The sequence below is a fragment of the Hemicordylus capensis genome, chromosome 4 (assembly GCF_027244095.1).
Source record: "Hemicordylus capensis ecotype Gifberg chromosome 4, rHemCap1.1.pri, whole genome shotgun sequence".
In the NCBI taxonomy this organism is placed as follows: Eukaryota; Metazoa; Chordata; class Lepidosauria; order Squamata; family Cordylidae; genus Hemicordylus; species Hemicordylus capensis.
Window position 1 is genome coordinate 225,148,198 of NC_069660.1, and position 14,526 is coordinate 225,162,723.

At 47.9% G+C, this 14,526-nt stretch overlaps 1 protein-coding gene across 14 annotated transcripts in view; it reads right to left on the bottom strand.

The window, feature by feature from the left end:
* ZNF236 (zinc finger protein 236) overlaps positions 1-4,913 on the bottom strand; it is a 121,620-nt gene extending 116,707 nt beyond the window's left edge. For 5 of the 14 annotated variants that reach the window (XR_008306411.1, XM_053247167.1, XM_053247162.1 and 2 more), the window contains exons 1-2: positions 4,784-4,913; positions 424-530 (exon numbers count right to left, since the gene is read on the bottom strand). Coding sequence is in view for 9 of the 14 variants with exons in the window: in XM_053247167.1 (XP_053103142.1) it covers positions 424-472 (49 nt within the window). In the remaining 5 variants the exon portion in view is untranslated. Of the gene's footprint in view, positions 1-423; positions 531-2,009; positions 2,158-4,670; positions 4,748-4,783 lie in introns of those variants that run through there. The other 9 variants (XM_053247158.1, XM_053247159.1, XM_053247156.1 and 6 more) reach the window with 9 other exon arrangements.
* Positions 4,914-14,526: the final 9,613 nt, after the last annotated feature.

Consider the following 14,526-nt stretch of genomic DNA (forward strand, 5'->3'; position numbering starts at 1 on the left):
CGGCGGAAACCAGGCGGGGAGAACGTGGCGGCGGGGGAGTACATCCTCCCCCACCCTTAAAGGCGGACACCCTCCTGCCATCAAATCTTCAAACCAGCCAGGGTTCAAACCGGTTCAGAGGCCAGTAAAAGGGCCTCCAAACTGGTTCATGCACATCCCTAGGATTTAGGCATCATTTCAGAATTATTCCCATAAACATTATCCCAGCTTGTTTTTTGTTTGTTTGTTTTTAATGTAAACTTCTTTTATTGCCTTTCCCACTTTGTTCACTCCAGGTTTCTCCAGTCTAGTCTCCTTGCTTATTCTATGACCTCTGACTCATACCAATTATTCAAACAGTGTGAGAAACACAGAACGGTACAAGCAACTCCCATCTGAGATTCAAACCCACAAGAAGTAGATGTGAAAGTAAACTTTGTTCACCTATACCAAGAGAGCGATCTGTGGAATTGTGAGAGCAATGTCTTGCCATCAAGGGAAGTTTAAGAATCTTCTCAGTCTCTCCTGAAGTGAAAAGTTGCTCAGTGGGACTGGAACAGAATAGAAGATTCCCCAAATTAATTTCTCTCCATGATACTACATCCCCCGCCCGCCATCCCAATTAATTCCTTAAGACTTCCACTCTGCTCATCACAAAAGGGAAGAAAGAAAAATCCTAGTTTCTCTCTCTCCAGGTCTATCTGTATACCATCACTATAGCTAAAGCACCTGTAAAACACAGTGCATGGAGAGAGAGAGATTCAGACTATTTGCAACCAGGAGTTGCAAACAGATGACCTGAGCATGGACAAAATGCCACTTGAACTTATGTTTAATGGATAATCTCATACTCTGCCATAAGCAACCGTCTCTATGAACTCCAGGTATGGGAATATATTGGCAGTGGCCATTATAGAATTATAGCATATAGCTATACAGAATTTAGGGAAGTCAGTGTCTGTGCAGAGTTTCATGTCTCCAAGCCTCAATTCCATTTCAACCCCAAACCTGTCATGCTGGAATTGTTAAGGCAAGGAAAAGGCTCACTGGTAGCCTCTTCAGTGTGCATAGCATGCTGAGCCCCAATATTTGGAAAAGGCCAAGAACCCAATTATTCAAAATCAAGATACACACACATAGCTGGCACAATTTTAAAAACTGTTTAGGGATATTTTTTAAGGCTTCAAGCTGAAGTTGGCATGGGAGCACAAAAGGTTCATAGACTTGTTCTGAGTACCATACAGGTGACTGTGCTGTGCCAAAGTGGAGGTGTGCATGCTGAAGGCGGGCTGGTGGGCATAATCTGCAGGCAGTATGACTGAATAGCAGCTGTACATTTCAAAATTCCTCACCTTTGGTCTCCTGCATGAAAGTGGCACTACAAGAACAGACATTACAACTGGGCTGTGTGCATGGGAGAGGACCAAATGGGAAAGCTTGTCCTGGCAACTAATTCTAACCTGTGACTAAAAAGTGATGAATGGGCTGTGTAAGCAGTGTTCCCTCTAAGATGTGAGGGTGTGTGTGCGCACACAAGTCTTTTTTAATGTCCACTCAGTTAATTTTAGATCCCACTCAGGTTGAATCTGGAAGGCCTCATTCTGAATGCATGTACACGCACACTGCCTTGATACTGCCCAGAACAAAACTCATTCTGCACACAGATGAAAAAAAATTAGAGGGAACAGACTGTCTCTGTGTGTGTGTGTGTGTGTGTGTGTGTAAGGTAGGAGACAATATGGGAAGATAGACCTGATGGTGAGAGAAAATCTGGATATTTTCTTTCTTTGAGGTATGTGAGGAAAAGTGAGAAAAAGTGAAGAAGTTAATGGGGGGTGGTAGAGAATAATTTGGGAGATCCGGGCCAGTCAGATGCCTCTGGATGTTAACAAACAGGTAAAAAGCTGATGGCCACTCCCTGAAATTTATTCCTAGACTCCTAGGTGTTGAAGGACAGTGCCTCTGAACACTAAGGTTCTATTCAACTATCCTAGCTAGTGATAGATCTACCCTCCATGAATTTGACTAACCTTCAAAAAAGATTAGATGGTATGATGATAGTCATTATCATACTTTGCAGTGAATATTTTCATAAGTTTTTTCATTGTGTGAAAAAAATAATGTGTACACTATTGGTTTGTGAGGCTGCCTTTATTTCTCCTTTAATTTCTCCAAGCTCTGGAAGACAAAAGGGCAAGTGGAGAGAAGCAATTCAAAGCAGTCCAGTACCAGATCAGAAATGCAGACTATGCATCTGTATGTCCTGTATCAAAGTGGAAGGATAGTTGCCTGGTCCTTTAAAACTACAATCCTAAGCACACTTGCCTGGGAAAAAGCCTCTCTGAACACAATGAGACTCATTGCGGAACAAACATGCATAGGATTGCACTGCATGCGATTCTTTTGAAGTTGGAGAACTTCATGGAGAAAAAATCTATCAATGGCTACTAGTCGGAGGGCTATAGGCCACCTCCAGCCTCAAAGGCAGGATGCCTCTGAGTTCCAGTTGCAGGGAAGTAATAGCAACAGAGAGGGCATTCCCTCAACTCCTGCTTGTAGGCTTCCAATGGCATCTGGCAGGCCACTGTGTGAAACAGGATGCTGGACTATATGGGCCTGATCCAGCAGGGCTGATCTTATGTTCTCTGCACTAAACTGCTACAGTTTAGCAGTATGCCAATGATATAAGAAGCTGTAATGTGTCATCTATAGACAATAATTTTTGTTTTGTTCACACATCATCTGTGCAAAGAATTCACAAAACAAAGCTTACCAGTAAAGGGCAAATTTTACATAGGTCTGAGAAGTGTTAGCATCCACTTAAAAAAGTTCAGACACTACTAATCGGTACCAAAATGTGAAACCTATAATTGGTCATAAAATTAAAAAAATAAATTTTGAGGTTTTGCTTGCAATAAAACACTTTTTTTCCTATCATCCACTTTGATGCCAACAATAAAATGAAACGTGCACAACTGAGCACAGTATAAAGATTTTGATGGCCAGATGTTTCTTTTAAGAGAATTCTGTGCACTTCGACCCAGACACTGGAACTCTTGTCACTTATTTTATAACATTTGGTAGGGATGTACACGAACCTCTTCTGGAGCGCTGAACCAGTTTGAAAGTCTGGCGTTCGAGCCAGTTCAGAGGAGGGGGTGTTCCTTTAAAGGGCAGGGAGGGTGCCCTTACCTGCCGTGCCACTTTCCCCCCATCGGCGCTCTCCCCAAAAGTGTTGGTGTGGGGCTGCAGTGTACCACTTTGCATCCCCAGTGAACGTCACCACACAAACGGCAGACGTGTGTGCGCACGGCACGCATGCCGGCCATTTGCGTGGCGACATTCACCAGGGCTGCAATAAGGTACGCTGCAACCCCACACCAATGCTTTTGGGGAGAGTGCCATTGGGGGGGAAGCAGCAGGGCAGGTAAGGGCATCCTCCCTGCCCTTTAAAGGACCCCCACCCACCATCACCTGGGAGTATACAAACCAGTTCATGCACATCCCTAACATCTGGTCCAAAGCTAAACATACCAATTTACAAAAATGAATTTGAAACTCACTGGACGGCTTTGGGCCAGTCAGCATCTCTCAGCCTACCTCACTGAGTTATAGTGCAGTCGAGTAAAGGAATAACTTTTCATACATTACATATTAATTTAATGAAATTCACTGCAACAAGATATGGCAGGCCACTTACTTAGCTTTCAAAAGGAATTAAACACGTTCATGGAGGATAGATCTATCAACAGCTATGAACCATGATTGCTAAATAGAAGCTAAAGAGGCAGTATGCAGTTGCTGGAGTCAACAGTTGCTGGGAGTCAACGGTGGGAGAAAGTTACTGCATTCATGACAAATTGCTTGGGTGCTTCCCAAAAGCATCTAGCTGACCAGTGTGTGAAGCTTTGGACCATTATGTGATCCAGCAAGGCCATACTTATGCTTATGCTGGGCCAAGCTCCATGGAGAAAGGACCATGTGATAACCATGACAGAGTAAAATCTTATGCATTTATAGGGGAAATGTTTATCCTAAGCACAACAATTCCCTTTAATTGCCAATAGCTTCAGGTTGGTTTTCCCAGACTTTCAAAAATACCAGCATAAGGGTGGCATCACAAGAGGAAAACTGGCCGAGCCTTATGGGGCTCTGCAATGACACTGGCAAGATCACACAGACGGTAAATATTAGACCAAAACAAAAGGCGGAGGGGGGGGGGGACAAAAGAAAAAACAAAGAAAAAACACCCTCACATTAGAAATCTACGGGGGCGGGGCGGGGGTTGTTATGATGCTGCTTCTCACGGAGGTCGCCAGGAGATTTCCTCTCACTCTCCTTCCTCTTCCCACTAAACATTCCCTTGGGGGGAAACGGCACAGCCGACTCTCCTCACTGCCCATCATCACCATCCTGGGCACAGGAGGACTTTTCTCAGAGCGGGGGTGGGGGGGGGAGGAAGGAAGGAAGGACTCTCCCCGCCCCGCTTCAGGCTGCATCTGGGACCTCTCCCCGCTCCCCTCCTCGGAGCCTGTGGCGGGGCTCCTCCCCCCCCCCCCGCCACCCCGCTTGGGGGCAGACATCCCTTCGCCACTCGCCTCAGGCGACCAGGAAGGCAGCCGAGGAGAGAGATAAACAAGTCTGCGGGGCGAGCGGCGGTGCCTCGCGCTGCAGCGGCGGCGCACACCCACCCGGTCTTCCGGGCCTCCAGCCACTGCCGGCTGTTGCTCGCTCCGCCCCTTCTCCTTCCCCCCCGCCGCAGCGCGCCTCCCCCTTCTCTCTCTCCCGCGCTCCCGTGACGCACCTTCGGGAGGGAGATGAAGAGGAGACTCACCCGGACTCTTCCCGGCCAGCGATTACCTAGTCCTCCGCGGCTCCCCCCACAGCGGCAGCGCAGTTCCTGCGTCGCCTTTCCGTGACGCGGCGAAGGGGGGAGGAGAAAAAGCAGAACCGCAGAGCCCGGATGTCTCGCGAGGGCAAGACTCCGTCAGCCACGTGGGCGGCTGCGCTGCCTGTATAGTTGGCTGGAGCGAAGCATTGGCGGGGGGAGCGAGAGGTGGGCTCCGTCTGTGGCTTGTTCCTCCTGGGGGTGAGCCGGGCGCTGCCGCCGCCGCCGCCCTTGTTAGAAGCTCCTTCTTAGCCGCCAACCTCATTTCATCCTGGGGAGTAAAGGGGGCTCTCTGTCTGGATCTGGGACCTCTGCATCCTGCGGGGCTGCCGAAGGACATTCGTCAAAGGGAACAACACGCTGGAAGGTTTTGAAGCTGGGACCTCTGCTTTGTACAAGGCTGTAAAAAAAAGCAGTTCGTAAAAGAAGAAAAACTGGGTTGCTGGAGTTCCTGATTCAGGAATCCTGAAGCTGGGACCTCTCACCATTTTTGGAGGAGTAGTTCAAAGGGAACAGACTGGAGCCTTGATCCTGTAATCTGCACTTCTTTGGGCTACAAAAAGCAGTTATTCAAAGGGAACACTTCAGTAAGGGCCCCTTTCAAAGTCTTATCGTTTTTATTAACATTTTTATTGCAATAAACATGATATACAAGCAAAATGTCTATTGATGTTGGTTTCGTTTAACATATTCGCTATCTTAAACCCAAATCAACCATCCTCCATCCATATGTTTTGCTGTTCTGTTTGTACCAGGTCATAGAAAAGGTCATTCAGAGCTGCCTTTTCTGGATTTGAAGGGCAGGGCATAAAATCCTCTCTATTCTTTTTGTTTTTAAAATGAAGAATAGCATTTCCATCAGAAGGGTTGTCTGAAGGTTGATTTCCTCTGGCTTATACCTGTAAACATCACCTATGTCTGTTAAAATTCCTCCTGATGGGATCTATGGGCAAGCTTAGAATTAGTGGCTGACATCCAGACTAATGTTCTGAATGCCAAGAAATGTTTTGCATGAGGAGGGTGGTTTTTGCAATTCCCGCTTCCAATCCTTCTGTGGCTCTCTGGGCCTCTCCAGGATACAGCCCTGGTGGTCTCTAGCATACCAACAGCTATCTAGCAGAGCCTCCTTTCCTACAGCAAGTCTTTTAAAGTTGAAACAGTTGTAAAGTTGAAACAAGGTGGCAGTTTACAAACCTCTCAAGAGCCATTCATCTTAACTTGGAGCATCTTCATTTGAGAACTGCTATATTCTGCCCACCCCCCTTTTGCTTCTGTTCCCCACTTCCAGAATTGTTTCCTCCTGTACTATTGCTGAGTGAGATCCCCCCCCGCAATAATTCAAAAGCTTTAATGATTTATCTTTTTATTGATACTGAATTTGCTTTTGATTGCTGTTAGTTCTCTTCTAAAAAGCTGCATTCTAATTCTACTCTATCCAGTTTAACCTCCAGGTCTACTGGGCATTCAACTTTCTGCACTTGACAATATCACCAGTGATTTTCCACCAATGGTACAAGCTCTGCTGGTGCTACTTCAAAGTATGAGGAGTGCTTCTTGGCCCTGCTGCCACAGGAGTGTCACTAGTCTGCTTGGCCAAACTATGTCAGAAATATGTTGGGAGTGGCAGTGCACTGGCAGCAAGGATGTAGCAGTCTGACCCTTCAAAAAGGCACTGGCCAGTCAGAGGTGAGATTAGGAAGTATCAGCTATTGAACAAACTTTCTGCAAGAACACATGTCAGGCAAGCTACTTACTTCTGTGTATAGTAACCATCCCTGGAGGAAGTGATATGGTATTTGCAAAAGTGGTCCCTTAATATTAGATCGCATGCCTTCCTGGAAACATGGCTGTCCTACACTTATCTGCACTTCCTTGGATGCATAGAACTTATACCGACTGAGTATGCATGCATAGGCTTGTGCTGTCAATGGAGCTTGCTTTTAGGTAAAGAGGCATAATAGGATTGGAGCCTGAGACTGCCAATCTGGGACAGGAAGGAGAACCCAGGAGAAAGAGTCTTGACGGCTCCATTGCAGGAGCGAACACTTTCTGGACATTTGCTATTTTAATTGAATACTTTTAATAATAATACTTAACATGGGGTCCAAAGTATTTTGCATTCAGTAGGATTATCGTAACATTATTCATGTTTGCAAGTTTTCTTGCCTATTTACTAGATATGAAATTATCCTCTTTAGGATAAGGTGGGATTATCAAATAAATGATACTTAAATATGCTGGCAGTAGATATTCAGATAATTAAATGTACCAGCAATATGCCTTTTATATTAGATCAAAAAAAGAATAAGGCAGTACCTTTTAGACCAGAGCTACTCAACTGGCCCTCCAGCTGCTTTTTGGACTACAGCTCCCAGCATCCCCAAACACAGCAGCCAATAATCAGGCATGATGGGAGTTGTAGGCCAACATGTGTAGGAGGGCTGAAGTTGGGTAGCCCTGTTTAAATTAATATTTTAATGCATATGCTTTCATGGGTTATAACCTGCATCTGAGGAAGTGGGTTTTAACCCACAAAAGCTCATGAATGAAAATATTAGACTAGAGGGTGCTGGCTTATTCTGTTTTTGATCTATATATTTGACTAACATGGGGGCTATTCTTACAATCAGGCAAAATCGGGCTGGGGAGCCTAGTCCGATTTTGCCTGATCGTGTAAACCACCAGGCTCACAGGCGAGCCCGGTGGTTTACGAGTGGCTAGCCCGCTTTAGTAGCCATCCCCTTAGCCCGGGTTTGCGGAGCTAGCGCTCCGCAAACCTGGGTTGCCTGATTGTGAGTAGCTGCGGCGCAGCTCCGCACCGTGGCTACTTGCGAGTAGACCTCCGGAGGGAAGGCAAAAAGCCACCTCCTGGCTCCGGGGGTCTCTCCAGTATGGAGCTCCATTATGGAGCTCCAGTAAACTGGAGCTTCCGGGGGCCGCTCTCCCCGCGCACTCCCAGGAACTGGGTCTCACTGATCATGAGACCTGGCTCATGGTGTATCACATTTACTTTTATATTTTATTTTAGTTTTTTTAAGAAAGTATTTTGGAAGATGGAAGGGTTGTCATTACTATATTCAATGTGCTTTCCATAGCTCATCATGAGAGAAAAATTGCTTGCATACCTTGAAAGAAGGGTATTATCTTATCCTCTATAATAAAGAGCTAAAGCGTGATCCCGTGTCTTTCTTCGGCCCGTGTCTTTCTCGGCTGTTCTGGGCATGCGCTCTGCGCATGCCCAGAACGTCCAAGAAAGATATGGCCGCAGAAACACGGGCAGCCATGTTGTCTCCCAGGCCAGGTGGAGGAGAAGCAGGGAACAGGGACGGAAGAAGCGGCAGCGGCGGGACCGACCCTGCCGCTGAAACGGCTGCAGGCACCAGGACCTGCAGCGGGACCGGCTGGACTGCGGGGGGGGGGCAGCGGTGGAAACGGCCCAACCGCAGAGAAGGGAAAGCCTGGGGAGAGCAGAGGCGGTGGCGACGGCTGCTGATGAGAGGCGGGAGTGAGGCGGCTTGCCAGGCTGCGAGGCGGCGGCGGCTGGGCCCGGCCAACCAGGGCAGCCCGGCCACAGATGTGAGGTGGAGACGGAGGCGAGGGGAGGCTGGGCCTGGGCCCACTAGCAGCCAGAAGGACTGGCACCGCTGGCGGCGGCAGCCGCGGCGGGGGGACTGGCCCCGCTGGCGGCAGTGGCCACGGCGGAAGAACTGGCCCCGCTGGCGGCAGCGGCCGCGGCGGGGAGACTGAGCCCACTGGCGGCAGTGGGCTCGGCGGGAAAACTGAGCCCACTGGCAGGGGCGTCCCGCCCGGCAGCGTGGCGGAGGCAGGGGATGGCTGGCCCCGGTCCCACTAGCGGCCAACACAGCTAACTCCAAGAGAAGGAGAAGAGGTGGGCCGAAAAGAAGCGGCCGCCGCCAAAGTCGGGCGGGGGAACGAGGCGGCGGGGGAAGCCAGCTGAGGAAAGCAGGCAAGGAATGCAGGAGGAGGGATCACTGTTTCTGAGGTGCATCATTCACAGCTTCTCCTTCTGCTCTTTCGGGTTCATTCAGGGGAGAGTTTTGCAACCCACCCACCCACTGTGGGCTCCAATGGGCGAAATTTCTTTCTAGAATCGGACTTTTCTCTCCCCCTACCCACATCTCTCTCGCTGCCGCTGCTTCTCCCCCCCCCCCACACCCCCCGTGCCTGCTCCTGAAAAATGTTATGTCTCCCTTTTGGCTTTATTTTTAGATGTATATAATATGCCCGAAGCTCAGTCCACGTCCACCACTCCTCTTCCCGCCCCTCGTTCATTTATTTTGATGGGCAATCAAATCCTCCCAAAGGCTCTTACATTCACACACTACAGAAAGGTGAGAGGATTTGGTTCGGGTTTGCGAAAGCTGTGGAGAGAGAGATAATCTGGCACGAGGGGGTTGAGATGAAAGAAACTGAGAACATTTGTGAAAAGATCAGCCCCCCTCTGGCTCCAAAAACACCCAAGAATGAATTGGAATCTCTCCTGATACTTCCTTGCAATGGGAAAAGCCTCGAGCTCCTTTGTGCCTGCCAGAGCGCAGGGATCCCACCACCTCGCTCCGTCTTCTTGCTTTCCCCCAGTGCCCTCCTCAGAGCCTTCCTCTCCTCTTCATCAGGGCAACGCAGGAGCGCTTAACTGGGGATGCTCTGCTTCCCCACCTGGGCTCTGGCCAAGTCCACCTTCTTTCTGCTCTCTTCCCCTGCCGCCTCGACTCCCAGCAAACAGGCTCGCAGGCAGCTCCTCTCCGAGTCTGTGTCCTATTTAACAGGAACCAGCAGCAGAGTTAAGCTGACAGCCACAGAGACTGAGCTGAGCTGAGCTGGCTGGCTGCTCTGGATGGCTGGACTCCAGAGTTGATCAGTTTCAAATCCTGTTGTTGAATGATCCCGTCCTTGCTTTCCCTGAGGTATTAGGAACTGCCTGCCACTCTCTGCCGCACTCCTTCCCATCCCCATAGCTCAGCCTGGCTTTCCCTGGGTGGTTGTTATTATTACAGCTGGCACTGATTCTATTGACAACCCACCTGTATTGCTGAGCTCAAGTGCAAGCAAAGGGACCACACCTTGTGAGAGGACAACTTAAGGCTCCCTCCTGGCTGATTGTGCTGAGAACTTTATTTAAAGCAGAGCCGGCATTTCATTAAAAAAATTTTTTTTAAGAGTTTAAATTTTCAGAAGGAAAGGTGCAGATGCTCAAGCCCAACCAGGCGAGCCGTGGAGGAGCGGCAGGGACTCCGGGCATGGCCCAGGTGGGTGCCAGGAGGAGGAGGGCCAGAGAACGCAATAGTGGTCTACTAGCGCCCGTTATTTTAACGGGCTTAAAAAAACTAGTGTAGTCAATAAAAATTTACTACATACAGGAATGAATTGAGGAATCTGCATTTGTCATAAAGGCCACTAGGTGGCACTGTGACCAATCTGGCACCTGCCCACCCCAGCTGGACTGGTATCCTCTACAAATTTTAAATTCATTATTTGTATTCTTTTTTTAAAAACTGAATTAAACTGTCTGTGTTACCAAAGTTAAAGAAATGAATTGCATTATAAGGAGTTGAATTGTGGTTCTGACATACAATTTTCTGTATGGGGTATGTGTCTCCTATTCGCAGCCCACAAGCAGAAGAACTTGGAGATAATCTCTGAAGAAAGCTCTTGTTCCCCACACTGAGTCCAGCATCAGAAAAATCTATTGTCTTCCCCAGAATTTGATGACTCTATTGCAACAGTCAAATCAGAAGAAGGTGTGAGACATTTGAGAAACAAGATGAAAACTTTCAGGGGATAATTCCTCTCCCTTTTCATGTGCCTGCTGCTCTCCAGCTCTTCCCTCTCCTTATTTTGAATGTAGAGATTATGTATGTGGTTAGAAACACAATATTTTCCCCCCTTGGGTTTTATACTTTAATTTACATTTAAATGTAAATAAAAATTTAAACATAAGACCTGGTTCACACACTTGTTTGAATCTAGGTTTAATGTGGTTTGCTGACATTAGAATGGTTGTGTGAACCCACACCAAGGTAGTGTATGGCCTGAGATGAATCTTCGCTTCCTGTTTTGGTATGGGTTCACACAATCACACTAATGTCCGTAACCCACATTAAACCTAGATTTGAACAACCGGGCCAGAGTGGAAGATATGCTATAAAAAATTTAAATGCAAATAACATTTTAATTTATGCTTAAAACACTGTATTCCTCTTATGTTGGGTAAAGTAAATTAAATCATGTGGAGGAATTCAGCATCAGGTATAGAAACACTGCAGCTTCCATGTTGCACCACGATCACTCGGACCAAGTTTTCTGCCCTCACCCTCTGGTATTACTCTCCTAGTCACCATTTTCCAGGCAGCAGCTCTAGCTGAAGCTATCTGAGGTAAAAATGGAGGATGAGCAGTGGCATTCACTCAGCCCTTATGGAGGCAAGTCATCCCTTCCCAGTAATGGGCATTTATTAGGCACCAGATTCTGCTGAAGACTACAACAAATATCTATATACTGCTTTTCAACAGAAATTCTCAAAGAGGTTTACATAGAAAAAAGAAATCAAGGTAGTTCCCTGTCCCAAAGGGCCCACAGGTTTAAAAAAAAAGACCACAGAAAGGGAGTGAGGCTGAAGAGTTAGAGTTTGCTCAGCCTTTGAATGTGTATGATTGGGAAATAGCTATCTCACAAAAATTCCCATCGGAATATATGCACATGGGAAAGCAGGTTTGGGAAGAAATATTGGCACAAGATGATCCTCATTGGGTAAGCTGATGTCAAGCAAACCCTTCAATTGGCATCCATGTGAGAAATCATTCACAATAAGGATGTGTGAGCAGGTGGAAAGTTACTCGTCCATCCAACCATCTAAAAGCTTCTGCGTCAGTTATCTGGGGCCCATGCATTTTTGGCTGCCCTTAGGTAGGCAGCTGAATTTGTGCTCACCACCGGCCCAAAGCGTCTTGACTTGGATATGATGCTGTGCTTTGGAAGCACCCTGATCACCTTGGTAGACCAGCATGACTGCAAGGCACAAGACTCCTTTGGTAGATGGTGGGAGGTTATCTTTGTTGCACTCAGTCTCTTTGAGAAGCTCCATGAGTTCAGGAAGATCCTTTGACTTTTTCCAGAGGCTGGACATGGGTGGGAGTTCTCCCAGACCTTGCATTGGCTTCTGTAAGCCTCAGAAAGCAGTGAGGTGTCTTCTTGCTTTCCAAGACTCTGTGTAAGGTTTGAGAATCTCCAGCTTTCTACAGGCTCTGGAGAACACTGAGGGTCCTCGCCTATGAAGTGTATTTGAGGACCTCTATTCCGCTGTAAAAAGGAAATGTGTCATAGCTAACCTAGCAGATATGGCATGGGCTCTCAACCTTGAGTCCCCAGATGTTGTTGCACTTTGACTCCCATAATCCCCAACCAAAGGCCATTGAGGCTGGGACTTATGGGAGTTGAAGTCCAGTAACATCTGGGGACCCAAGGTTGAGAATCCCTGGCTTAGAATGGCCATTGCCACTCCTCCCTGACCCTAAAGTAGTGAGTGTTGCAGTGAACAAAGCAGGAGTGGATCTTATCTGTGGGAAAAGTGGGTGGTGCTTATCATAGCTTTCTCAGTCAGTCATGTTGTCTGTGCCTCCATTTTGTGTGCCTACTGCCTCCCTCTGTTGTTCCCTGCTGCTCTTGCCTGCAACTTTTTTAAGAGTTGGGAGGTGGGCAACGATAGCAAAGAACAAATGAAAAGCCCCAAATCTTTTAAAAGATTATCCTCTCTAATAAAAGCCTTGGTGTCCGTCCGTGGACACCAAGGCGTGTGTCCGTGCCTCCCTCGGCCGTTCTGAGCATGCGCAGAGCGCATGCCCAGTACAGCCGAGGCAGAAACGGACACAGGCAACAGGAGGCCATGTTGTTCGTTTGCTTGCCCGGCAAGGGGAAAGACGGCCACGGGGAGGGCAGAGGCGGCAGCGGCGGCCGCAGGGAGCCAGAGGCAGAGGCTCCAGGCCAGCCGCGGGTATCAAAGACGGCCATGGGAAGGGCAGAGGCGGCTGCGGCAGCCGCAGGAAGCCAGAGGCGGCGGCTCCAGGCCAGCCGCGGGTATCGGAGAAGCGGCGCTGGATCTGGCCCGCCGGACAAAAAGAGCAGGGGCAGCGGCGACAGGTCCGGAACAGCCGCAAGGAGTGCAGAGGTGGCGGCAAAGGGACCGGACCGGCCGCAAGGAAGGGAGAGTCGGCGGGGGCGGGCGGCACTATGGGCTGCGGGGGCAGAACTCTCAGTCCGGCCGCAGAGAGAGGAGAAATGGTGGCGGCCCCGGAACGGCAGAAAGGAGCACTTCTTAAAGGAGCACAAATGGGCACCAAGAACTACAAGTGACACAAAGCACGACACACAGAGCCGTAGACTAAAGCAGCGGCCAGATCCAACTCCCCCTTCGCCCGCCCAGCCACCCAGGATCCACCACTAAAAAAAAAGGCAAGAGAAAGGAAGAAAGAAGAAGGGGGGGGAACCTAGCGCCCGTTGTTATAACAGGCTTAAAAATACCAGTTATTAATAAGACAGGATCCAGTAAGCATGCTTACTTTCATTTTTGCCCTCACCCTCCAAAAACTTTCGTTTTTACAAAGTGGGCAGTCCTAGGACCACCCTATAAACCAATCAGAGAGAGACTAGGCTGATTGACTCCTCAGCCAGCCAATCAGAGTACCCAGAGGGTGGGGAAGTCTTTTTCTTTTAGCTACTCAGAAAAATTCAATCACCATTTTGGTAAGAGAGTAGACTGTCTGGTGGTAAGTCTGATCTTTTGCTGGCTTCTTTGTGTTTGTTTGGAGGGGAGGAATGCAATCTCTGCTTTCTCTCCCTTGCTATCCGATCTGATCTGTATGGGAAGAATTATGGTCCTTTTCCAAAATGACATGCTATGAAACTTTAGAAGAAACAGCAAACTGTAAGACTGGACCTAATTATGGTGCAAGAAGCCATAAAGATCTTTTAGGGCATATGCATGGATTTCTGAGTCCAAACTGCTTTTGAAATAATTGCAGAAATAGCTTTTCGTGTGGATATGGTATAGAGAAGGAATAGATTCTGTTGGAAGAAAAATAATTTTAAAAATCCATTTGCTATTCAGAGAGCTAATCTGGTTTTTCTCTGGATTGTGGCCAGTATCTGTAATTTTTATATGTCCTCTCTAAGTTATGATTCATTGGGCAAGGATTAAGGAATTGATCTTCATTAAAACAAAAAAATGTTGTTTGCTAGGATGGACATCTAGGCTAAGTGGTGGGCACCCAAGGTGGCACAAGAGAGTGGCACCCAGCTATTCAGCAGGCATGGAGTGGGGGGAGGGTGTTCCTGTGCATCTTTGCTTCCCATGGTGTCCTCTAAGTTACAGGAGATGGTTCATAGCTGCTGCAAGCATCATTGAAAAACCTGTGATTTTTCTATTATTTATGTATGCATTTTTGAAATAGGCAAGCAGAGCTGCTCTTGTAACTTCAGAATGCATTTGTTCTCCACTTTTGTAGTTGGCTTTGTCTCTGCTTTGCCTGTGGCTTATATAGATTTATTTACTTTTACATGTATAACCTGTGCTTTTTCCAAGAAGCCCAGAGTGGTTCTCATGGTTACACTTATCCTTCCAACAGCCCTATGAGAAGGTTATGCTG